This window comes from Nelumbo nucifera, chromosome 1, assembly GCF_055504915.1.
Source record: "Nelumbo nucifera cultivar China Antique chromosome 1, China Antique-T2T, whole genome shotgun sequence".
Lineage (NCBI taxonomy): Eukaryota > Viridiplantae > Streptophyta > Magnoliopsida > Proteales > Nelumbonaceae > Nelumbo > Nelumbo nucifera.
This window is the reverse complement of record NC_142649.1, coordinates 18,005,920-18,032,044: the sequence shown is the minus strand read 5'-3', so window position 1 is coordinate 18,032,044 and position 26,125 is coordinate 18,005,920. Positions and strand designations below refer to the sequence as shown.

General features: G+C 37.1%; 3 protein-coding genes across 3 annotated transcripts; 1 reads left to right on the top strand and 2 right to left on the bottom strand.

Moving 5' to 3' along the window:
* Nucleotides 1-11,030: 11,030 nt before the first annotated feature.
* On the top strand, nt 11,031-16,515 carry LOC104612143 (uncharacterized). Its single transcript, XM_088895729.1, has 2 exons — nt 11,031-15,293; nt 15,424-16,515. Exons 1-2 carry the CDS (start codon nt 12,623-12,625, stop codon nt 15,885-15,887), a joined length of 3,135 nt encoding a protein of 1,044 aa, XP_088751855.1. The 5' UTR covers nt 11,031-12,622; the 3' UTR covers nt 15,888-16,515.
* Nucleotides 16,201-19,442, bottom strand: LOC104612142 (multiple organellar RNA editing factor 8, chloroplastic/mitochondrial-like). The gene is made up of 4 exons (XM_010279463.3): nt 18,970-19,442; nt 17,888-17,985; nt 17,725-17,790; nt 16,201-17,192 (listed from the first exon to the last, which is right to left on the bottom strand). The coding sequence occupies exons 1-4, from the start codon at nt 19,365-19,367 to the stop codon at nt 16,600-16,602; spliced, it is 1,155 nt and encodes a 384-aa protein (XP_010277765.1). The 5' UTR covers nt 19,368-19,442; the 3' UTR covers nt 16,201-16,599.
* A 4,000-nt stretch (nt 19,443-23,442) lies between these two features.
* ABCG10 (ABC-2 type transporter family protein) lies at nt 23,443-25,903 on the bottom strand. The gene has a single exon (XM_010279466.3). It carries the CDS (start codon nt 25,620-25,622, stop codon nt 23,748-23,750), a length of 1,875 nt encoding a protein of 624 aa, XP_010277768.1. The 5' UTR covers nt 25,623-25,903; the 3' UTR covers nt 23,443-23,747.
* Between the last annotated feature and the right edge of the window lie 222 nt (nt 25,904-26,125).

Here is a 26,125-nt window from a genome sequence, read left to right as displayed (position 1 = left end):
ATTATATAAGAATTTTAAAATATTATATATAATATAATCCTGATTCGGCTCACAAACTTCATGAGCAGAGCTTCATTCGGCCCAAACTTCGTATAAAAAACATGTAAAAAATTTTATATATAATTATATATAATAATTATTTATTATATAAGAATTTTAAAATATTATATATAATATAATCTTGATTTGGCTCACAAACTTCATGAGCAGAGCTTCATTAGGCTTGAGCTTGACTCAAAGCTCGGTTTAGATTGAGTCCAATTATGCTTTTTCCAAGTTAAGCTTGAATAGCTAATGAAAAATGTGGATCGTATCCATCCCTACTTAGCGTCAAGGCAAATCTATCTTATGAACCTATTAAAAATTAAGATATTAATTAAATTAATTTTAAAAATAACAATAAAAAATTAAAAGACAATTAACCATTAAAAGACATTAGCTAATACAATTAAAAGACAATTAACCATTTCAAAGACAATTAACCCTTAAAGTTGAGACCAACAAACTATTAGAAGATTGTTATACCAAGAGTGATATCATGCATCACTACTATAGCACAAATCAAAGTAAATGACAAATAACTAGATCACCAACTATGCATCAACTTATTTAGCAAGTACCAACATGTTCAGTTTAGCAACATTTTTCTTCTTCTTGTTTAGAAAGTCCTAACATGTTCCTAAGAAGTATTATATAACAGGGATAAAATGCACTCACTATCAAATAGAAAAATAATGCCCCAATATAGGATGATACCGGTGGGGCCAAAAATGTTGTGAAATACATTTAGGATTCATTATAAGTTGGGGACATTGTTGCTTAAGTATCAACTGACAGTGAGTCTAAGCTTTAACAATATGATGCACTCCAATAGCCACAAGAAGATAATGAAAATGAGAAGGATGGGAGAGCAATAGGAGACATTTTTTATTTGTATTTGATTTTTTGAGTTTTATCATTTTTAGCTTTTGTATTCAAAGATGTTAGAATTTTTCCTTTTTATTTTCATATTTTTTGTTTGTTTGATATAAAATATATAATTTCTTATATTAGGCAAGAATACTTAATTTGTTATTTGTTAATTTATTTGGTTATTTATATTTATTTTCCAATCACAGTGGCCAACTAGTCTTTATTTAATTGTTTCTTCAAGTTTGGTAAACATTTGGGGTCTTGTTGATCAAACACTTTTGTTGTTTGATTTATTGTTCTTTTTTATGTAGCTAAAACAAAGTTTAATAAGGAAGTTGTAAGATTGTAATTGGTATAGTAAGCCAAAAATGATTGAGTGCAACAAATATTATGATAATATAGAATGACATGTTGATTTCTCATAATTTCTGGGTTCCTCAAATCTACATGACCACCCACAAACCATGGATTGATTTGTAATTCATTTCATATCATATTTCTAAAATATTTAGTTTGTACTTGTACTACAAATGTCATGCTTTAAGTTTAAGATAATATCTTGACCTTCTAATCTTGGAAAATTGTATACTAAACAAACAAATATAATTAATGATTTAAACAAAAGAGTTGAATATATTCTGGCCTTTTTGGGACATTTTAAGTTGTAATTTGTAAAGTGAGATTGAAGAGGAATGGAGAGAGAGAAAGAGAGAGGTCTACAGGGAAAAACCAAGGGAGAGAAGTTGAAATAGTCCAGGAGGCTGGTGGTGTGTTTGGTTATGATGGAAGTGGATGAGGCTGAAGAAGAAGAAGAAGAAGGAGTTTTGACTCAAGGGAAGAGGGGGAGGGAACAAAACATGGGAGTATAGTCCTTACATATTAAGAGCTCAACCCTAGCCTTAGCCTAAGTTGAGCCTAGGCTCATGAATTTCAAGGCCATGACAAAAGTTAGTATCTACATTCTATCACCTATATATGTGAAATTGTATATCACACCATTTCCTAATTTTCTTGCTTGCTATTTTTCTTATTTAAAAGTTTATTCTCTAAAAACTTGTTCTCTTTAGAAATGGCTGAGCACAATGAAACTATCAGGTGTCAGGCTTGTAATGTTGATGAAATTACTAAGATTCTTGATAATGGTGAGTTGTTCTACACATTCTCCTTATTGAAGCGGATCTTCAAATTCATAGAGATGAAATGATGAGTTGTATTTTAATCCTTTTTTTTAAATAAAATTAATTTAATTAGTATCTTGATTTTTTACGGGACCATAACAAGAGAATTGAGATTTTCACGAGTTATTCAAGATTGGCTTGTGAAAAGCTTGATTCAACTTGATCTAAATCAAGTCAATCTCAAGCCCATTGAAGATTAGCTCATGAAACTCACAAGCCTAATTGAGCTTATATTATATATAATATTTTTATTTTTTATATGTATAATAATAAATAATATATATATATATATAATTATATATAAAATTTTTTACATATAAAATTTTTTATTTTTTATATGAAGCTTAGTTCATTGTCAAGAATAGTCAAATATTTGGTTTGGCTAGGCTCAAATCCACCTCTAACATTGAGTATGAAGGAAGTAATTCAGTATAAGTTCTCAGTTTTGTTATCTTTTTGGAGAGAATACATAATTAGTAGTTAGACTTACATGGTTTTCGCAATAAATGTGTTTGATCATGTTTTCCGAATGATAGTTTTGTAATTGTCATTGTGTTATTTGATCTAGATGAGTCTATCAATCTTTGATCTTGTTTTATGGACGATCTCTTAGTTTGTATTTTGTAATGTTCATTTATTCTTCGATCATGTTTTGTGGACTATTAGTTTCATAATTTTGTATTATTTGATGGATAGAGTTTTGTAAGGTTTGTTACTTCTTTATCTTTCTTTAGTTTGATCAACCAATAAGATGATACAACTAGTAGTTTCACAAAAGAAAGAAAGCTAGTTATGCCTAGGGACTGCTGTAGAACCAAAAGTTAACACTTGACACCAACTTGGTTCAAGAACGAGGGATTGTTGAAGAAGCTAACAACCAGTTATGCCATTACATCTCTGGTGCATAATATGCCAAAGAAAAGGACCAAGATTTGTCTTTTGAAGAAACTAAAAATTTATCGGTTTGCTCTTTTATAAGAGAGCTTTTTTCTTTTCTTTTGATCTTCATTCCTTTCTATCTAAGTATATTTTTTCAATGGGTTTTTCAGTTTAAGAACAGTACATGATTGCAATATTTTGTTCCTCTAAATGCTCCCAATCATGCATTCCACTTAATTGCAATAATAGTCCAATAGAAGATATCTTCATTAGGAATCATTGCATACATCCAAACATCCCAGATGCAATTACAATAGAAAGAATAATTTATTTTGTAGACATCCTATCATCCCACCACCAGTAATGCTTGATACTCTCTCCGTTTCATCGGTTTTGGAATAATTAAAAAAAAAGAAAAGAATTATTTTACAAGGGATGTAAATAAGATGAACCCAAACCCCTCACCACTAGCTGGTTGAATATTTTCGTCGGTAGCTGGTTGCTTTGGTTACAATCCATTTGAAGGTACCATAACCTTGGATGAGACACCAGGGAGAGACAAAGGGGAGAGATAGAGTTCTAAAGATAAACATTTCACAATTTTAGGATTTTATGAAGTAGCATTGAAAAATGAAGTAACCATCGTTAAGGAGACAAGTTCCATTCATTTTGAAAATTGGAGAGATTGAATGATGTGGTGAAATTTTATAGGAGGGTTCAATCCCATGAACCTACGGGTCTATAGAATGCGAGCTTATGGGAAACGGTGTCCTAAGACTCATTTGAAGATATTCTATGGTGATATGTTTCAATATGGATTTGATGAGAGGTTGTTGATCCAGATGTTTCAAAAGAGTTTAATAGGGAGTGTTAGGACTTGGTTTGCCAATTTGGAGGAAGATAAGAAAAGATCATGGAAGAAGGTGTCCGTGTCTGAGGCCTTTTTGGATCATTTCTCTTATAGAGTTGGTGCCAAATTCAGCAAATCTGAAATCTATGAATAAGAAATCAAGGGAATCCTTTTTGAATTATGTGTATCGATGGCATGAGATATCCGCAAAACTACGTTATCCAATGCCAAAAGAAGAGATGGTTCAGCCCTTCATTAAGACGTTGAAGGATCCATGTCATACATTGCTAATGGCCAAGCCATTGAGGGACTTTAGTAATGTGGTAAAGAGTGCCATAAGAATAGAAGAGTCAGTGCAACATGGGCGCATAATGATGGTCGGAACGGGATCCACACAAAATCCTGCCTTTGGACCAAGGAAATTCTCGCCTAAACCAAGGACAGAGAATGAAATACATTCGATTTCTGCCCATGGAATACCTTCACTTGCAACCTTCCCTCTCCCATTTGTATTTTACCTAGATTGGTTCAGCTAGTGCCTTGGGTTTGGAGTTACTATTATATGAACATTGATTTTTGATATAATTCCTAGAGCTCCCATCACCTCCATTTCACTCGATTGATGGGTGGAGACTCCAAATCACCCCATGTGAGCCTTTAATTATATGCTTGCACCCCATTGGATCAAGTCTGATAAGTCATTAAGATTCAATTCAAATAAAATATAAACAATTCAAATTTGGATATACTTATATCTACTTCAACTTAATCCATTTGCATCCCTATATTGTCTAGTGCATTCAAGCCATCCCAACTGCCCTCACCAAATGAGTATTGACAAGTGGATTTGGCCTTTTTCTAAACATGGTAAGGTAACGTTAAATTAGCTTCCTATTTTCTTGACAAAGATTTATGTGCTTAGATCTACTACCCACAAAAATGCTACTCACACCTACCTAGAAGACACTACAGCTGTACATTGGAAACATATCCCATAGTTGTATGCTATAATTCATGGAGAAATGTACCCGATGTGCAGCTATAGTGTTTTGGGGGCAACGTCATTATGGGTCACAAATCCACAAAAATGCTACTAACACCTCTCCCATAGTTGTTTGTTATTATTCATGGAAAGATGTAGTCGATGTGGATCTTGTGAAAGCAAAAACCATGTAAGCACGACATTCAACTGTTCATTGGAAATATCTCCCGTACTTGTATGTTAAATTCATAGGGAGATATTCCTGATGTGTCGCTAGATGCCATGCTCTATAATTAATGTTCACATGCTTTTTGCTTTTAGGAAATCCCATCTCTACTGGATATCCCCTTTGGAAAAGGACCCCTTATAGATGTTGAGTTAAGTTCTTCATGTGGCTTCTTTTTTGGATAAACTTTCAACAAAATCCAACCTAGCCAATAGAGTTCTCAACCTGGACCAGACTTGTAGCTTTTGAATATACTTAATTTGCATCTTTTCCAAAGTTTACTAGTAATTCAAGATGTTTGGATTACATTTGGTTGTCATCTAAACCACTCATTAATTCCAGTGAGATCACAACCAGTCTAGAATGGGGAATTGCGAGGGGGCAAAAAATTTTTTCTGCTACACAAATTGGCTTATTTGGAGAATCGTGAGTGTTCACATGCTTTGCACATGATAACCTTTGATGACGATTATGATGATGACGACGATAAGGATGACGATGACGGCGACGATGATGATAGTAAATAATACATTGCAAAAATTTTCTACATTTTTTATATGTCTATGTCTATACAAATTACTCATATTTATCACACTTATTTTTGTTTAATATGATGAATATATGATATTAGAGATGTTCTCAAATGCTTTCTACATTTTTTTTTATATTTTATACCTTTGTGTTTTTCATCTTTTTTTTTAATTTTTATTATTATTTAATTATGATATTCAAGGTTGACACATTTGTCCCAAAAGGTCGAATTGTTAACTCACCGGAAAATAGAAAAACAACTCCATTTTTGGGTTGGTTTTAAATTTGCATTTTATTTCATCTGTCAAAAAAATTATATTTTATTTCTATCATCAATAAAATAATTATTCTTTGTTACACTTATTTTTTAATATAGTGAATTAATATAGGATTAGATGAATGAATGAGAGTTAATACCCTAAATATAAGACTTAATGAGAGGGGATTGAACGAGGAAAAATGTAGTAATTCAAGTTACATTTTGTGCCCTCACAATTAAAGAGTGACCAAATTAAAAAATAGGGGTATTTCACTCAAATATAGGATTGAATGAATGCTAATGAGAATTAATATCTTAAATAAAGGACTTAATGATAGAGATTTCAATAAAGAGAAAAGTAGTTGTTCAAATTACATTTCTATCTTTACAATTAGAGACGGTCCGAATTCAAAAAATTGGAGTATTTTAGTTTCTATGTCTATAAAAATTATTCATATTTATCACACTTATTTTTGTTTAATATGATGAATATATGATATTAGAGATGTGCTAAAATGCTTTCTACATTTTTTTGTAACTTATACTTTTGTGTGTTTTCATCTTTTTTTTTTTATTTATTATTATTATTTAATTATGACATCTAGGGTAAGGTCTAGGTAGAACCAGTCTTGAACCAATTATTTATTTGGGATAAAGCCATAGGCCTTATTATATTGAAAACAATAGTTATTTATTCAAAAATAAATTTAAATTTCAAATTTTGAAAATATAACTTCAATAAAAATGATAAAAAATAGTAAATTATTTCTATATTAATAAGTTAAACATTTTTAACTAATATTATCTAATTTATTATTTATAAAATTCACTATTTCAAACATAAAGAATGATAAAAATTACAAGACAGTTAAAAATTATATATTTCATAAAATAATCAATTATAGATTTGAATAATTTCTAGACAGGTAAGAACGAAAACCGGCCCAATTATTAATTGAGACAAAATCATGAAACCAGAACCATTATAATTATGTTTAGTCAATTTAGTTCCACTGGGTAGACCTAACCCATTGGTTCAACACTGGTTTTTTTAAACAAATTATTATTTATATAATAATTTATTAAATTGAATAAAATAAATGAATAAATAAAAATTTATTGGGATGGAACTAGTATAGGCTATCTTGACCTAGACCTGACTCATTGGCAGCCCATATTGGGCTCAAGGGGAGAAAATAATTTGTTAGTAAATTATTTCTAAATAAATAAATAAATGTTTATTAAAATCTCTCTCAATGTCAATTCTCCTTTATTTTGTTGATTTGTTTTATTAAAGTAAACAATATATTTACTTTGATTAAATAAATAAATGTTTAGATGATGATGATAATAATAATAACAATAATAATAATAATAAATAAAAGTTGAGATAGAGAATAGGATGAGAGAGAGAGAGAGAGAATTAGGCGAGGGAGAAGAGGGGTGGCATTTTATTTTATATGATGGTATATTCATAAATAATTATATGTGGCATTCTTATAATTTTCGAATGTCATAGAGTCAATTACATAGGGAGGTTTGTCCTATATGTGGCACTCCTTTAATTTTTGAATATTATAGAGGCAATTGCATGGTGAGGTAATTAAAGAGGACACATTTGTCTTATATGTGACACTTTTGTAATTTTTGAATACCATATAATCAATTGTATAAGAAGATTTGTCTTATATGTGGCATTCCTATAATTTTTGAATACCATAGAGGCAATTATAGAGGTAAAGAGAGTAAAGAGAAAGAATCTAGAGAGAAGAGAGAAGGGGGGGTGATAAATCAATTTTTTGGTCATGTATCAATCTTTTGGCTAAGTACCTCATCATTTGGTCTCCTTCCAAGTGGTCGATGACTCAGAGGCCGAAGTGGAGCTGCCTAGGTGCCGAGCTGCCTGTGAGGTGCTGGGCTGACCAGGTGGCGAGCTGTCTGTGAGGCGCCGGGCTGCCTAGGGGCAGGGCTGGATTGATGAGCTTCGTTGCTCTTTAGAGACCTGCAAGGAACTAAATGTCAGAGGACCTGGGGTGGCTAACCCGGCGAGGTCGCTCTGATGCTTAAGTTAGTACTCTCATAGTAGACTGCAAGCTAAAATTCACAAAGTATGAGAGCTAGAATTTGCTTACTTGCTTGCCTCCCTCATGTCATTGGGGTTGATGCCTTTATATAGGCATTGTTTTGCGTGGTCTTCACACACCATATCTGAGATTTCTGCGAGGTCGTGTAAGTGGTTCGAGATTCCTGGAGGTAACCGCCATGCATGTTGACCACCCTCTAGATCGTTCGGCACGTGGGCCAACTTCCAAGGATCGTGGGAGTGTTTGGATATGCATGCCGAATTCGTCGGCGAGCACGTCTTGCAAGTCGCCAGGTCGGTGCATGTGCCAGGTCACCAGGTCGCGCCTGGGCCAAGTTGCCAGGTCGGTGCCTGTGTCAGGCCGCCAGGTCGGTGCCTGTGCTAGGCTGCCAGCTCACGCCAGGCCGCCAGGTGGGACACCATCAACTTGGCTAAGGCAAATTGTTGCTAAAGTGGTTCCGGGTGTCACATGTTTGTTTCGAGGTGCCATGTGTCACAATATCATTGGAGGGCCAAATCCACCCTCATCAGGGAGAGAGAGAGAGAGAGAGAGAGAGAGAGAGAGAGAGAGAAAGAGAGAGAGAGAGAGAGAGAATTGACAGTGAGAGAGGGGTAAAGGAGATAAGGGAGGGAGAAACACACATCAAAATTTTAGAGAATACCTATAAAGCCAACAACATACCACGTGCCAACTTCTAAATTCTATCCGTACACCTTCCCAATGCTTTAAGTATATACTTATAGATTAGAGACAGAGACATACCCGATGATGGTTGAGTGGCGACCTGAGGTTGGTGGCATTGTGGCAGTGTGCATTGGTTGTTGTAGCCTGTGTTGTAATGGACGGTGGCTTATGCCCCCACCTATATTGTTTGTGAAAGCCCTACATTTTTTTTTTTTTGTGGACATTAAAAACAACATTAATAATATGGATGGGTAATCAATGAACAAATCTTGGGAATTTATTCAGTGGATGGGCCCAAAATGGGAAACCACTAAAATTAACTTTGATGCTTCTTGCGACCCCAATGGTTTCACGACCCTTGATTTCTAGCAATGCAAACAATAGAGCATAAACCATTGGGGTTTATTGATTGTTTGAACCTCTCCTAAAATTAACATTGATATTGAAGCTCACAATATCACCCTTAACTTCAGGAAATGGCCTATCATCATCGAAGGAGATTATTAATTGCTTAAGAAAGGTGGTGGATCCCTCGTGGAGACTAAAAGTTGTGATTGAAGAGTGTTTGGGGTCATGCCAGTGGGATAGGTAAACTGAGAACTAGATATTGAAGAGTTTTCGGTGGCAATTTCATAATATTTTACAATTTTCTTGTCCTTTTTGCGTTTAAGGGCACTAAAGATGACGTGTAAAAAACCCAATCAGTTATGCAAAACTGGGACTGGTTCTACGGTTTCCAGGTTGGACTGGCCGGGTGGACAATTTTTTAGCAAAATGGTTTTATGCATGGTTTTGAAAACTAGACCGAACCGGATGGTTGGACCAGTTGACACAAGAATTGGTCAGGCAATTGATTCTGAGCCAAAAATTGTTGACTTGGTCAATGACCCACTGATCTGGACGATCGAACCATCAACCCATCAACCCAAATAACGGTTTCGGCTGTTTTTTTATTTGCATTATTTTTTTATTTTTATTTTTTAAATCAAAACAAATCATCCATTCAAACCAAATGATTGAACCATTTAACCTAGGAACCGGTCCCAAAACGATTCCATGTCTAATCCTATTTTTAAAACCTTGAACTTAGGGGGTATATGTATATCTAAACTGGCCAGGGGGTTATGCACATATCAACCAGTCTGACCGGCCTCCAGTCCACTTTTGCATATTGCTCAACATGAATGGAGCTAATAAAAGACAACCAGGGCCAACTACTACTGGACTTATTAGTCATTAGAAATGTGGTTACTCTACTTTTTAGGCATCACGACAAATGATGTGGCAGAAACATAGGCTCTTTGAGAGAGAATGGGAAATATGTCTGCTTTCAAACATAAAAAGTTTGTCCCAAGATAAGAATATTGATTCAATATCCATTGACTGAAAAGGTACAAAAAATATCAATGAATAAAAAATAAAAACAAATAGAGGAAATCTCAAGAACAAAGCTCTTTCTCTCCCTCCCTCACTCTCTCACCAAATCTCTCATCAATTTTGTCTTTTATTATTATTATTATTATTATTATTATTATTATTATTATTATTATTATTATTATTATTATTATTATTATTATTATTATTATTATTATTATTATTATTATTATTATTACTGTTATTGTCTAAATGGAGATATAAGGGGTAACTTTGTGATTTAACACTCAACCATCTACTCAAACTAATGGATGTGGTCAATTTAAGAATAGTTGCCAATAGACTGTTCATGGGCCGGGTAGCCCGACGGTCTAGCTTGGCCTGGCCCGTTATAAGTCGGGCTTGATCATAATTTTTGGCCTGCGAGCTCGGGCTTGGTCCTAAAGCACCGAGCCCGATTTTTTTTTTTCGAATCGAGCTCAGGCTTTCTCAAAATTGCCCGTTCCAAGCCCAAGCCAGACATTATACTATATATTAAATAATAATAAATATATTTTATTTAATAATATATATATATATATAATATTTTTCTTTGTTCTTCTTCTCTTTTTTTCAATTAATAGTGAGATGCCTATTATTTTTGAGTTTTGAAGGTTTTTAATATAAATAAAACACTTTTTTATTGAATAAGAAAAGGAAAATTTTCTATTTTCAAATTACTGGCCGGGCTTGGGCTTCAGGCTTTATATGAGGGTCAGGCTCGGGCTCAAGACTTAGGCCCGATGATCAGACCAGGCTTAGGCTTGGGCTCGGGCCTGAATGCATTCTGTTGATACATAGACAAAGCCCAGCCCATAAACCTTAGCAAAAACCAGAAAGAAAGTAAAATCACGTCACCTAGTAGATTGCCTAAGTTATCAGTTTTGGGTGATGGTCATGGGCTGATCGGGGGGGGGGGGGGGGGCTGGTCAATGGAAAACTTGGCTTTATTTTCGGTGTAAATATTTATCAATTGACTTCAACACCCATTTGGTTTAAATGATTAACTGTTGTAAAGTGAAATGGCATGATTATCCATGTAAATAATACATCACTTTTATCGATGTTATCTTTACATTGATTATGGATATAAAACTCCAATTTACAGTCCATATTTACATCAAAAAGAAACAAAGCTTTATTTGAAAATGTTACCGGAGAAGCACTTCCCCTAATAAGTGTGATTCACCTGAAAACAAATGGTTTGATCATCTGGCCGGTACCAGGACAAAATGGCAAGTAACTTCATTGAATAGTGGTGGTGAGAGGTCAGTGAATCAGCGAAAATTGAAAGACGGTAGCATGGACTGTTTTATAATGTACTCGAATTGGGATATCCTCCTAGCGGCGCCTCACAACGATCTCACAGGCACATCTCACCGTGCATTGAGAACATCTTCCGTAAATAATAACACATAAATACGGGAGATGTTCCCAATGCATGGTGGGATGTGCCTGTGAGGTTGGTGTGTGTTGAGGGCCCGGGAATAGGATCTCGTCACGGGTCTGTCCACGAGGAAAACTTCATGTTTTCCTTTGTTCCTTCTTGCTCTTGATGAATATATCTTGGCGCCTCTGGTGATTTGTCCAAGAGATCACCAATTCTCCTAACTCACTTCTTAAACTGAATATTCGATATCCTCATTCAATAATGGGGTCTCCTTAAATAAGAGATTACAAGAGTTCTAATCAAAGGGAGTCTCCTTGCTGAATAGGGAGACTTCCAGTTCTATCTTGCTAAGGATAAGATAAATTAATCCTAATCTGATAAGCTACTAACAAGATAAGATAAGAGCAATAGAATAAGATAAGAACAAGCAAGATGATCTAATCTAATCTAGATAAGGCTGCTGTTGCCGAACTGGGTAGGATGAGAATCATTGAATCACTGCTGCTGCTGGCGGTGGGTCAAGTGCTTGTTTCTGCCAGCGGCGATGGTACGTCTTCCCGAGAAATGCATCCATAACAGTGTGAGGAGCAGATCCGATCTCAATAATGTATCAAAGATGGACTGACTTTTAAGTAATGAAATGAAATATATTAGATTAGGTAGTTCATTCCTTGATTGCTGAGAAAAACTGTACTCCCAAAATTAATTGTTTAAGTCTCTCTACAACCATTTTATTCTTCTTTTCACATTTTTTCTCTCTCATTTTCACATTTCTATTGATAAATTCAGATAACAGTCTAAAGACATTAGTTATAGCTTCAAGCTGGCTTTTTAGTTTTTCTTTTCTGGGTAATCAAGGTGGCTTAGTGATAATTAGCCCTTTCCCTTCGATGTCTATGATATGGAGTCAATAAAAAACTGTTGGCTTCCTTCAATTTTCTAACTGCAGTCTGCAGAGTCATGGAGGAAGAAGAAATAATGAACTCTCTCGAAATTAAGGATTGGCCGAAGACTTGGAGAACGTCCAATACATGACTTCCTGCTGACATCTTTGAAAACGATCCATTCATTTCTTTTCTTTCTACATGAAGGAAAAAAGTGACCCATTTCAAAGCCTGTACTGTTCAAAGTTTTGAATAGAACCAGAAGCAAATAACATATATGACTGATGATTTCTCATTCATGGCGTTGAAGATCCATCGTCTCTTCACCTCCACAAATCCTCTCTCTGGACATGGGTCTTCCTTTATTGTTCTCCTTTGCTGTTTCCTTAGCTTTTCTTTTACATAGACAAGCCCCATCTATTGCTGGAGATTCATCTCCTTCAGATATTCTTACAGACAAGGAAGCATTGATCTCGTTCAGATCTTCCATAGCAGCAGACCCTTCGAACACTCTATCTTCATGGGACCAAAACTCTTCTCCTTGCAACTGGACTGGAGTCATCTGCAACAATTCCAGACAAAGAGTAGTTGGCCTTGATCTTGCTGGCCTCGGGATGACTGGTACCATAACCCCATATCTTGGCAATCTCTCATTTCTTACTTCCATTCATCTACAGAACAACCAACTTTCAGGAACTCTTCCTGATAGAATTGGTGGCCTCTCTCGTTTGCTGGTTCTAAACATGAGCTCAAACCTCATAGAAGGTCCCATCCCTCCAAACATAAGCAGGTGCAAAGAGCTTACAGTCCTTGACTTGATGGGAAATCATTTATCAGGAGAAATACCAGCAAGGCTTGATCAACTCTCAAAGCTTCAAGTCCTGGACTTGAGTCACAACCGGCTTTCTGGTGCAATTCCTCCATCCATCGGAAACCTATCCTCACTTACCACTCTGAACTTAATCACCAATTTCATTACTGGATTAATTCCTCACGAGTTGGGTACTCTTCAAAACCTGAAAATGTTGGACCTCACACTCAACAATCTTACAGGAACCGTCTCCCCATCTCTGTACAATATTTCCTCCTTGGTTCATTTTGCTTTGGCTGCAAACAATTTGTGGGGTGAAATTCCAAGTGACATTGGTGATAAGCTCCCAAATCTTCTATTCATCAACTTTTGCATGAACAAATTTACAGGTCGAATTCCAGGGTCATTACACAACCTCACCAAGATCGAAACCATTCGGCTATCCTGGAATTTTCTTGATGGACCAGTCCCACCAGGCTTGCAAAATCTTCGTAATATTGAAATGTATCAAGTAGGGTACAATTGGCTTGTGAGCTCCGGTGATGATGGTTTGAATTTCATTACAGCTTTGTCAAACAGTTCCCGTCTTGAACTCCTCGCTTTTGGAGGAAATCTTCTGGAGGGAAAGATTCCAGAATCCATTGGCAATCTATCGAACACTCTCAGAAATCTATACATGGGAGGTAATAGGATCTATGGGAACATACCCCCATCAATTCGCTATCTTAGCAATTTGAGTTTGTTGAATTTGAGTCATAATTTGATATCGGGTGAAGTTCCAACTGAAATTGGTCAACTGAAGGAATTACAGGTGCTTTGTTTGGCTGGAAATAAGCTATCCGGAAAAATCCCGGATTCCCTTGGAGATCTAAGAAACCTGACTAAGCTTGAATTGTCTGGAAATGAGTTGGTGGGAAGAATACCAACCACTTTTGGCAACTATCAGCGCTTGCTCTCAATGGATCTATCCAACAATAGGCTTAATGGAAGCATTCCCAAGGATTTTTTCAGGATATCCAGTTTGAGCTATTTTCTGAACTTATCAAAAAATTCTCTGAGTGGACCTTTGCCTCAAGAAATTGGCTTATTGGAAAACTTAGTCACAATCGATCTCTCTGAGAACCGATTGTCTGGAAGCATACCTGATTCCATTGGGAACTGTAGGAGCTTGGAATATCTTTTCATGGCCAGGAATTCATTTTCAGGCCAAATTCCCAGAACTCTTGGACAACTATGGGGATTAAACACTCTAGACCTCTCATCAAACCAACTTTCTGGCCCCATTCCACCTGATATAAAGCAATTACAGGTCCTTCACTTCTTGAACCTGTCTTTCAACAACCTCAAAGGAGAAGTCCCCACAGATGGGGTCTTTCGTAATCGCTCCAGCATTCATCTTGAAGGGAACCCAAAGCTTTGTTTTCCTTCTGCGTGTGAGAACAGTCAAGGTCATGGAAGAAGATCATCTGTGGCTCGGATCATCATCCCCATTGCAAGTTCAATTGCATTGTGTCTAGTCCTGGGTTTGTTATTGCTAATTCTCTCTTACAGAAGAAGCACAACTACAACCATGACTACCCCCGAGACACCAGAGACGCCAGTTAAAGGACAGTATCAAATGGTTTCCTATGATGAACTGCGCGTGGCAACTGGGAACTTCGATCAGGCCAATCTGATCGGAAGTGGGAGCTTTGGGGCCGTCTACAGAGGAATTCTCAGGCAAGGAACAGTTGTTGGGGTTAAGGTCATTAACCATGGGACAAATGGAGCGCTGAAAAGCTTCTTTGCTGAGTGTAAAGTTTTGAGGAATGTGAGACACAGGAACCTTGTTAAACTGATCACTTCCTGTTCAAGCATTGACTTTAACAATGTTGAATTCCAGGCTTTAGTCTATGAATTTATGGAGAATGGGAATTTGGGGGATTGGCTTCATGGAAAGAGAAGGCATGAAGGTGGAGAAGGGATGAATTTTGTGGAGAGGTTAAATGTGGCCATCGATGTCGCAAGCGCCATGGACTATTTGCACCATGGCTGCCAACCTCCAGTGGTGCACTGCGACCTGAAGCCAAGAAATGTGCTTTTGGACGTTGACATGAATGCTAAAGTTGGGGACTTTGGGCTAGCCAGGTTGATGGCCGAGAGAGAAAGTCAGGAAACATCTAGCACCACTACGTGTGGCCTCAAGGGCTCCGTAGGATATATACCACCGGGCAAGTTTCTTTACAAATTCATACATCTCTTCTCCAGCTCATTCACACACAACCACAGTACCACACACCCACAGCTAGAGTAAAACAGACAACTGCTGTCATGTTTGGCTGACTGAGTACTTGAATGCAGAATATGGTCTAGGTGGAAAAGCATCAACCAGAGGAGATGTTTACAGCTTTGGAGTCGTATTACTGGAGCTCTTCACCGGGAAGAGCCCAACCCATGAGATGTTTATGGGAGAGTTAAGCTTAGCCAAATGGGTACAATCAGCCATCCCTGGCAACATTAGAGAAATTTTGGACCCAGAGCTGCTACACCAAATGGATTACTTTTGTCCTGCAGGATACCACATAAGCCCCACAATTCAACAAAAAAGTTTGGAATCAATGCTGGATGTTGCATTATCCTGTGCCATCGATTCACCACAGCTGCGCATTAACATGAGAGTCGCTCTCCATGCATTGAAGGACATTAGAGATACTGTTGTCAGAATCAATGAAACTGTCCAGGCATCACCGAAGAGTATGGAAGATAGCGTGGAGGCAGATACTCTTGTCAAATTCAATGAAAGTAGCTGGTCTGTTGTATTTTAACAGTCAAGTGGCAAATAGACATGCATCCTACAAACACAACCGATGGAGGACGGTATCAAATAATAGAATGTTTCGTTTAACAAAGGATGATGAATGAAACCTTCATTGATGCTTAAACTAACAAGAGTGATGATAACCATTGTATGTACATGCCAACCATTGCAAACTGCAAAGTAGATCAAGGGGTGTGTTCGCTATATCACAGTACTTTCTAATTTCAAAAATAAAATTAGGGTTTAAGTACACTGGCAAACACCTCCAAATATCATAAAATCACAAAAATAATGCATCCCTGACCAAAGAAAAGCAGAAATAGAACAATAATGCCCTGAAATGAAGTTAAATTAAACTCAGGTATGACGTAGAAAGAGTTAAGTGTGTGGGCAAGTACATTAGATCCTTAACTGAAACCACTACCAGAATTCAACGTTTCCGGTTGATATGGATATGATATCAAATAGTACCGGTAAATCTACAAAGCCATAAAAAAATCATAACTTCGTGTTCTCAGTTCATGCACACAACTGATTGTTCTATATACTATACACAGGCATGATATCCAATATAGTACCATTCAATTAGATCCATAGGCCTTTTCCTTTCTGCATGGTCCCAGAAACTTCACAAATCACAATGTCCAAGAACAAGATCCTCCTCTCCTCTCCACCACAAGTTTTCTACAACCTCATCCTCAGTTATCTACAGACTTCGTCTACTGGTAGTCTCTGTTGGGCGTTGGAGGAAAGTCTCTACCAGGCATATCTCTCACTTGGTAAGGGTTTCCACCTTGCATACCTCCCATGTCCCTGTTTGGTGCATAGCTGTTCTGAAAATCTCTGTTTGGCATGGCACCATTAGGCATTTCCCCACTCTGGTAAGGCATCCTTCCTCTGTTAGGTCCCTCCCTGTTGTGAAAGTCTCTGGGTGGCATGCTTCCCATGTTGTTGGGCACATTGGAGTATCCTGCATTTGGGGGCATACCTCCCATATTTGGCATGGTGTTCTGCACCGGTGGCATTCCTCCCATATTAGGCATGGGGTTCTGAGCTTCACGGTTAGGTGGCATACCTCCCATATTTGGCATGGGGTTTTGAGCATCACGGTTAGGCATCGGTGGCATTTCTCTTGCTTGGAAATCACGGTTCTGCATATTTTCTCTTCTTCTCTCAAAGTTCCTTGACCGATCAAAGTTACGGGGCCTGTCGTTGCGCCTAGATCTCTCATTTGCCCGTGCATTATTTCTTACCCATTCCTCATGGTATTTGGGGTCATATGGAACAGCTTGCCCATTAATAAAAGGTTCCCCTGCCAATTATAAAATACAAATACTGAATAAGAAATAATCAACAGTATCTTAATCCCAAATAGCAAACCCCTAATACTATCCAGCTCACAGTTGCAGAAAATTAAGTTAGAAAAATTGTGAACAGCAAGGAACCAGAGTGATACACTTTTAATTTTACCGTTGACTTATTATTGGTAGAATCCAATTATCGGGAAGGCCAGAAAAAGGCAATAACAAAAGCTATGGGTTTAGAAAATCTGTCTGTTTCCTAGAAGATTCAAACACAATGGTAATCGACTTTCACTACCTTTATGTCTCTGTTCAGATTTTGGGTTCAAATGTTCAAAGAGCATCCATAGATAAATATACAAGGATCAAAAGTACAAACATGTACTAATATGGGTGAGAATATGCAATACTTCACAAATGCATGCATAAAATGCATAAAGTACCTAGTTTCTGTTTTCAAGAACATGTCTTCTAGAAACTGACATACTTCCAAACTCAAAACAGGAGAAAATTAAACATGAAAGACAAAACAGTACACCATACCTCCATAGTCTTTGTTTTTAACATCCAAGTAAGAATCAGGAAGAACCCACCGTACCCTTGGCAGCTCTGCATAATTTTTCAAGGAAAATGCTTAGTATCATATTACAATTTCAACAGAAATAAATCAAACAATGAACATTTAAACTGTTACGCAAGAGCATACCCTTGATTTTGTATGATAGCTCCTCAGACACAAGGGCTCCAAATGCGTAATAGTGTCTAGTTGACACTGAATAAATTTTCATCCTTGCTCCTTCCTCACTGTAAATACAAGGGAAAACTAATCAGCAAACCATTTTCTGCTACAAACCTAGTTTTAATATGATAAGCTCAAAGCACAGTCTAACTTGAAGGGATTCTAAATGCTTCTGCTAATACACATACATAAGAAAATTACAGTCGGAACTGAACTTTACAAGATCACCAAACAAGAAAGAAAAAAGGAAGGACAAAGTTCTGACAAAGAAACAAACTGAGAACCAAAAAATAATAATAATAATAACAGCCATCTCCTCTGCCATCTATCTAATCCTGTCTACAAAGAAGTTCTCTTTTAAGTTCTATGGCAATTGGAGGATTGTGCTACCAAGCTTCAACTCATCCAAACATTCAACATAAAGCGTACTTTCAAAATCTATCTAAAATTATCGTTTATTTTAACACCCCACTATTCCATTAAGAGGGATCATTAGAACACCATAAGAATGAGGAAATTGTGGACAGGCAGAGGATAGCAACTACCAACTTTCCTCGTCAACCAGAACGTGAAAAGATAAAGTAACAATCTATAGTCACATTGCAAGAGAGCGAACTGACCCTCTTAAGTAGGCAGAACACTCGAGGGAGAATAAATTAATAGATATCATATCAACACGCATCATGCACACGTAGTAGTAAAACATAAGAACTAAGCTTCTTCCGACAGGAGTTTGCAATTCAAAATCAAATTATACAAATAAGCACTGCGAATTAGCAGTTTAGGGCACCCATCAACGAAAACCGAACCAAAGAAGACAAATACTGTAAATCTTTGAAGCTAATTTCAGTTGAAGTGAAAATTTCTTAATGCTATAACAATGTAGAGATGCAAGAATTATTTTTCGCAGTAAGAATGCAACAAATTGTTTTAATAGCCATAATACCGCAAACGAACTTTAATTGAAGCCTCTATCAAACCATTTCTGCCATTTTGTCACTAGAACTCTTGAAAATATGGATACGAGAAAAAGGCATAAAAGAACTAACCTCCCTACGACCATAGCGAGGGTCTTGATGTAACTATCGATGATTTCATCTCTCGTCGGCTCCCCTTCAGGTTTCTCCATGACAACGAGCCAATGCTCGAAATCACAACCATCGAGCAGTATGGTCTCCTTCGGTGGACGATTTGACCAGTTTGGGTTCGGATCGTTCAAGGATGAAGAAGTCGGTCGCGTTGCGAAGCATCTCAAGCCGACCGGCGACGGGAACCGGCGGAACTCTGCAAGGGCAACGAGAGGCCGGAGGCGGAGAAGAGGAGACGAAGAAATGAGAGTAAGACGAGGAACAGAGATAGATGTTGACGCGAAAGTGCGGGAGAAAATCGAAGCTAGGATCGGTTTGTTGATCAAAGTTGGACTTCGACCCAGGAAGGACAACGCCATGCTTGCTTCTCTGCAAAAACCCTAGTTGAGAGAGAGCATAAGGGAGAGAAGTGTGTTCGAGGGTTTTGGTTTTATATGCAAGGACAAGACATCGGGCACAGGGCACTGTTAAGCAAGTATTAAGGTATCGATACATACTTCCGATACGGTGCGTATCGCGTATCGTATCCGTATCCAGGATAATGAATATTAGATACGCTATTTCGAATTGGGTCGTATCGCACCATATCAGTGGATACGGTTTGATATACACGAAATAAAAGTGTATGTGTGTTTAGTTTGACAAAATTGTATATTGAATATTGTTGGATTGTTTTTTATTTTTAATACAAATTAAAAAAATAATATAATGAAAATTAAAATAAATAATTTAAGATTTAATTTTTTCAAAAAAATTAATAAAAAATTAAAAATTAAGTATAATTTTTTATCTACCTTAAATGATTTATTTGTTTTATTTTACAATTATATATAAAATAAAAAAATTATATATTAAAAATAAAAACATATTTATTTTTTAAAATAATTATTATTTAAATAAAATACTAAATTAATAAATACTAGCGAGGGTCACGGGCGAGTAATGCCGATTAAGTGGGAGAATAAAAAAAGAACAATAGAAATTGTAGTTGTGGGATCCGAATCGGGATTTCTAATGTAATGAACCAATTAATTTATGAAAAATATATATTATATAATAAAGATAAGAAATATAAATTTTATATGCACGAGTACAGAAAAGATCTTATTAAACATATAATTCCCAAAAAAAATATAAATTTTATATGTATCATAATGGAACCATCTTACAAACAAAGTCATCAAACATGAACCAACAAGTTTTGTAGAATAAGCCACCTCTACTACACATAATTAAATATGCTGCAAACAAAAAAACTAAGGTCAGATGAGAAAAGAACCAAAAAAAAAAAAACAAAAGAAATCTGATTAAGAAATTCTAGAAATAAATTCTGATTAATAAAAAGCCTAAAAGTGTACGTTTTAACAGTCTAACTTTTGACTTTGCTTCTTGTTTCTCACGACGACTCGATCAAGCCTCCGGTGACCGAATCCGGCGGAGGAGGCTGTGAGTGGCGGTGCTCACCCTCGTATGTGACGATCAGCATCGTCGGGTCATCTACGGCCCGCTCAACGTGCTTTCTCGCCGGGCATCCCCCCTCAAGCTACTACACTTGTAATACCCTCTAAAATGAAATGAAAATAGAGAAACTTTAGATTTGATACGATCTTTGCCTCGAGAATCCAGATCGAAAGCCGACGGCAAGTGGATTTAAAATATTACCGTGGGTAGGGGGAACCTTTGATCGGTTTTTGGCCGTATTTTCACCAGGAGTACTCGTCGGGTGGGATATGGGCGCATGGCGCATGTTATCATGCGCATGGCTCAAGCTTTGTCTTCTCTTTGCACGAGATTTCCTGAAAAACAAAAATTGGATTTTGCTATCATGCGCATGGCTGACTTGCCTTGCAGCAGCTAAATGGTTCTACCATGACTGACTTGCCAACAACATCCATTGGTGATGAGAAATCAGAGGAATTCATGTCTTGGGGTAAAAGTCTGAAGGTGGCATGAACAGTAGAATCCGTGCTAGACTCTGGCAAATTCTCCATTGTAATTGAATGATTGGAATTTGTGAAGACAAAGGTGGTATCATCGGCTTCCTGGGAAAGAGAGATCAACTGGGAATGTATGTGGCTGGAATTGCAGTTATCCAGCCGGAGAGAGAACTTTATGTTCCTGTTTTGATGTCCCAGTCACCATGGTAAGGCCAGAGAGAAGGTAGGGGCCAAAACGAATTGCCTGAATAGAAGCATACTCAGGTCGGTCATCTGAATTTCATAGATAGAAAAAGGAATGTAAGTTGTATTCAAATACAAACCATACACCTTCATCTTCTCCTAGCCTTGCATCTAAATAAATGAAAAATGGCAGTTAATATAAATCTACAGCAAGAAAGTACGATACATACACCAGTAAAGAAGAAATATGGACACAAAGAATCTCCAGTGTGCTACCTTTTATGGCCTCTGTTCTTAAGCCAATGGGAAGTTGCAGAGTCAATTTATCACCATCACTCCACTTCCGATTAACTAACAGAAAATTACCTGCTTGTGGTTGTGGAACATCAGATGATTAAAACATTGTTTTTCTGATGTGATAATGAGATCCATATAAACTATGAGAATTAACATATTAAGGATTTAATATTGCCTTGAAGTGGTAGAGGCAAAGTTTGTGCATTTAAGATGGAGGATAGGTCTAGCCCCTACATGAAAAAGATGCAAAACGAAACTCAGTTAATTATTCCATAAGCAAACTAAATACTTTCTATTACAGGAATCAATACTGGAATACTTGCACAGAGACAGAGAGAAGCAGACCCAATAAAGAAGATTAACAGCTAAGTTACAGAAGAAAGAAGGTGAAGAAAAATATTAAGCACCCTTGCTGTTCTTTGAATCTTTTGATTGATTCAACATCATAAATGTTATACACTTCCCTAAAATTATTATTTATTTTAGGGATTGAGATGGAATAATCAACCATTCGGGTATATCTCTAATATCAAGCTTAGGATTGGACATGTGACCTATTTAGTATATGTACGGTCTGGATTGACCACGCTATCCCCTTCTATCGTATAGGAATAGGATGGTTCGTGAAGGGAAGCTTCCTGCTTGACCCGATTACTGATCTGAAGACTGAACCGTTTCTTATTTGTTTGTTTATTCAAGCAAAACGATGTTCTTTGTCTCCTAATGGGGTCACTGGTTCCAAATTCTTGAGACTGACCCCACCAACGGTTCTAGGGTCTATGGGTTTATCCTACTCGAACCGACCCAATGAACTGGCCTTGGAATCGGATTTACCTTGAAATAAATCTCAAAATATTTTTAAGGATGTGAAGGTTTGAACCCAATTACTCATGGTTGCAAAAGTCATGGTCTCACTTTACCATTGAATTACTTAAGTGATTTGATCATTTGTGTTTATTTTAATATTTGAATGTGCATAATAAATAATGTAAAATATAATATTTACAAAATTTAAATTACAATGATGAATTTTAAACTATATATTAATATATTATAAAAATCCACATATTAAATTACTCGATTTAATCAATAAAGATAATATAAGTTTTATACTATATATTGTCATTATTGAAAATCAAGTTTTTAAAGGACATCTTTCATTATTTTTGAAGGTATGAAGGTAATGAAAGAATAGATTCCATGAATAGACCCTGGAACCAACCTCAAAACCGCCAATAAAGTTAGAACCGACCTTCACAGGATAGGTTCTAGTTCTAAAAACTTGGAACTGAACCCTACAAGGTAAATTTCAGGTTCTACCATAGAACCAAACCGAACTGACCCATGCTCGCTCCAAATATCCATATATGCATTATTAATTTAAGGGGGAATGTGAAGATATGTCCTATTAGGATAACCCTTGTTGTATATTGTAACATATTGTACATATTTATTATTTGGCTTTATTTCTTTCAGCCCTATAAGGGCACTTTTGTAATCGTATATATACGACCTTTAATAAATTAAAGGCTAGTAAAACCTTAAGGAAAAATGAATTAACCAGAATTTGAACTTTCATATTTGTACTAATATTGCAAATTCTACGTTCTTTTTCTTTTTTACTTTTTTGTCGAAACATCTTGTAATCTTGTTCGGTTATCAAAAGAGTATAAGTTATTAGGTAAAATTGAGGGGTGTATTTGGCTGAACCCTTAACGGAGATATGATTAATTTGCCATTAAAATTACCAAAATCACCTTGGGACGAGTCCAAATTAGCTGCATTTGATGGCTGTATTAGAGGCTGTTTAACTAATACTAAATTAAACACCCCATGTAAACAAGCCATCAAGTGAAATGAGAGATTGGAGTGGTTGTGGGACATTTATATGCACTATTATCAGTTAAACAGCCACTAACACAGCCATGATGTGCAGTTCATCTGGACTCTTCATGCAACTACAGCCGGGTCATCTGCACATTGGCTTGAGATTGAAGTCATTGAACCCTTAATAGACTTTTTTTTTTTTTGGAGAAAAGAAAAGGTTTTATTGATGATAGATAAATGAAACATAAAACCTGACCTTCAAAAGTACAACCCTTAATAGACAATTTCTAATCTATGAGATTAAAAGAAATGCCTCTCATGTTAAAACAGACAATAGAAGGAGATTACATCCAATACAATATATAATTGCAATATTTATGCAAGAAATCTTGGTAGTACAAAAAAAAAAATTCTAAATAGCTGTAATTATCAACTATTGGACAGATAAAGCCCTCAACATCTTTTTACATTTAATTAATGGATGAGAGAGAAACTCTAATTTCTGGTCCGGTAACATCTGTACCACATAATCAAATAACAAAGCACTCTGTACCCAACGATGAATCCAAACATCACCCCTAAATTGTTCCATTTCTCCAAGTCTTTCAACTCTTGCTGTCTCAAGAAACCATCCCCATAAAAAATGCAGACTCCTCCCTCACTCTGCAAACACCTTCTCCTTCCCTTTTCTCCCCCATATTCATTTATCATAAAGCACTCGAATGGGTACTTGAAGAAACTCAAGTAGTGCATGAAGATCCAGTACTTGGGTATGCTGTTCTTGGATATAAAATACCCAGAGAAGAGGAAGAATGAACCCATGAACCCAGCAATCAACGAGTTCCCCATGATGAAATTTGGCACGAGAGCACTGAAACATGCCACAAATGAATTCGACATCAACACCACCACCCAAACCACCAAACAGAAGTATAGAAACCCATCGATTTCTCTTCTCAAACCCACTAGCCAATATACTGGAACGCTGTAGAGAAGAGCAAACAGTAGAAGGAAGGGGAGGAATACCAGGGTGTTGGCCGTTACGTAGGACGAGACTCTGTAAGCTCCTCTGGAGGTCTCTCTCATCAAAATTCTTCTCTCCTGTAAGAAAATCGGTAGCCCTTCTGTTGTTGAAGAGAGCAAGAAAGTGAGACTGAAAGCGAAGAACCCGAGTCGCGTCTGCAACCTGACCCGGGTGGTGTCATTGTTGACATTCATGAAAATGGTTCCCAGCACAACTCCGGCGACTAAGGCTTGGATCATTCGGGCCGCAAAAAGTTGCTTGGTTCTGAATATGTTGCTGCAGAATCTCTGGCTTAGAATTAAGACCTCTCGAAATCGAGAATTTGGGTAGAAAATATGCTTTTCTTCGATAAAATCAGATGCCGAAGTTGTCGTCAACCGCTTTTTTTGTTGCTCGTCTTCTTCCTGATGATTTTCAGCAGCTTTATCCTCAATCAACAATTGGCCTTCAAGAGCCGACGAGGTTTGTATACCCAGAGTCTCTGTAACACCAATGGCGAACTCAAGCACATTGACATGGCACGGAATGTAGTGGCCAGCATCCTTAAGCCGCTTCTCGAGGAAATCCATTGATCCATGGTGAAGAACAGTTCCATTTGATAGCAAAACAACTTGATTGAACAGCTCGAGAAGGCGGAAACCAGGTTGATGGATGGTCAACACAATTGTCTTACCTTGGTTAACCACCATAGTTTTCAGCAGCGTGACGACATGGAGAGCTGATGCAGAATCCAGACCTGACGTTGGCTCATCGACCAAAAGAACAGATGGGTCATGGACTAAATCAACTCCAATGGAGACCTTGCGCTTCTCACCGCCTGAGATCCCACGAGCTGAATCTCCGCCAATCCTCGAATCCTTCACATGATCCAACCCCAGTTCTTTCAGGAGTTCTTTCACTCTCGCTGCAGCCACACTACGCCCACCACATCCCCTCAGACGGGCGCTGTACATGAGTGTTTCTTCGACTGTTAGCAGCGGGAAGAGTGCATCGTGCTGGGTGACGTAGCCCGACACTTTCCGAAAATGTGCAGCACCCATGGGCTGATCATTGACAAGAACCTGACCGGAAATTCTACCTGGTGGAATCATCCCTGCAAGAATTTCTAACAGTGTGGTCTTTCCAGCTCCACTAGGTCCAGCAATAGCAGTGATCTCCCCAGCCTTGGCCACGCAATCTACATTCTTCAGAATGTATTTAGTAGCACTCCTGGAGCTCCCATGGCCGCAGCACAACCAGTCGTATTCATCAATTTTCCGACATAACTTGTAAGAAAGATTCTTGGTTTCTATTCTGTATGGGGCTTTCCGGTCACCGGAGACCGGTGCCTTCACTGGTAATGCCATTGTGGGAGACAGTTCCAGAGAAGGGGAGGGTTGAAGGGGTGCAGAAGATGTGAGAAATTTGAGGAGGGAGATGAGCTAACACACCAAACGCTCGGCTGCTTCAATACACGCTATACAAGAATATGATATTTGCATGCATATGGGTGAGCTTTGGCTTGACCGAGCTTTTTATTTTCTCCAAATTTTGTTGTTTCCAGGTTTCTTAATTTCTTAATGCTCTTCAGGTGAACTGAAAAAAAGTCACTTTCTAGGGTTTGATGGGTTGGTTGCCTCACGGCCCTCACCATCTATTTAGCCTTCAGGTCCCCATACTGAGTTTTCTCCTTCATTCTCTTCCCCTATTATCAGTCGTTAGATTGGAATTTTTGCAAATTCAAGGAGTTTGGCAGTGTTAGATAAGAAAATATACCCCCTACTGGGTCCTACTCTATTTATTTATTTTTTTATTGGATGAACTGTATGCCAAACAACTTTCATTTCTGATTCCCAATTAAATAACCACC

What these genes read in the sequence shown, in the direction of transcription:
- LOC104612143 (XM_088895729.1), top strand. Translation starts at nt 12,623, where the DNA reads ATGGGTCTTCCTTTATTGTTCTCCTTTGCTGTTTCCTTAGCTTTTCTT. An exon ending in CGTAGGATATATACCACCGG is followed by an intron (nt 15,294 to 15,423) that starts GCAAGTTTCTTT and finishes ACTTGAATGCAG; the next exon opens with AATATGGTCTAGGTGGAAAA.
- LOC104612142 (XM_010279463.3), bottom strand. Translation starts at nt 19,367, where the DNA reads ATGGCGTTGTCCTTCCTGGGTCGAAGTCCAACTTTGATCAACAAACCG. An exon ending in CTCGCTATGGTCGTAGGGAG is followed by an intron (nt 17,986 to 18,969) that starts GTTAGTTCTTTT and finishes TTGTATTTACAG; the next exon opens with TGAGGAAGGAGCAAGGATGA. An exon ending in GCTATCATACAAAATCAAGG is followed by an intron (nt 17,791 to 17,887) that starts GTATGCTCTTGC and finishes AAAATTATGCAG; the next exon opens with AGCTGCCAAGGGTACGGTGG.
- ABCG10 (XM_010279466.3), bottom strand. Translation starts at nt 25,622, where the DNA reads ATGGCATTACCAGTGAAGGCACCGGTCTCCGGTGACCGGAAAGCCCCA.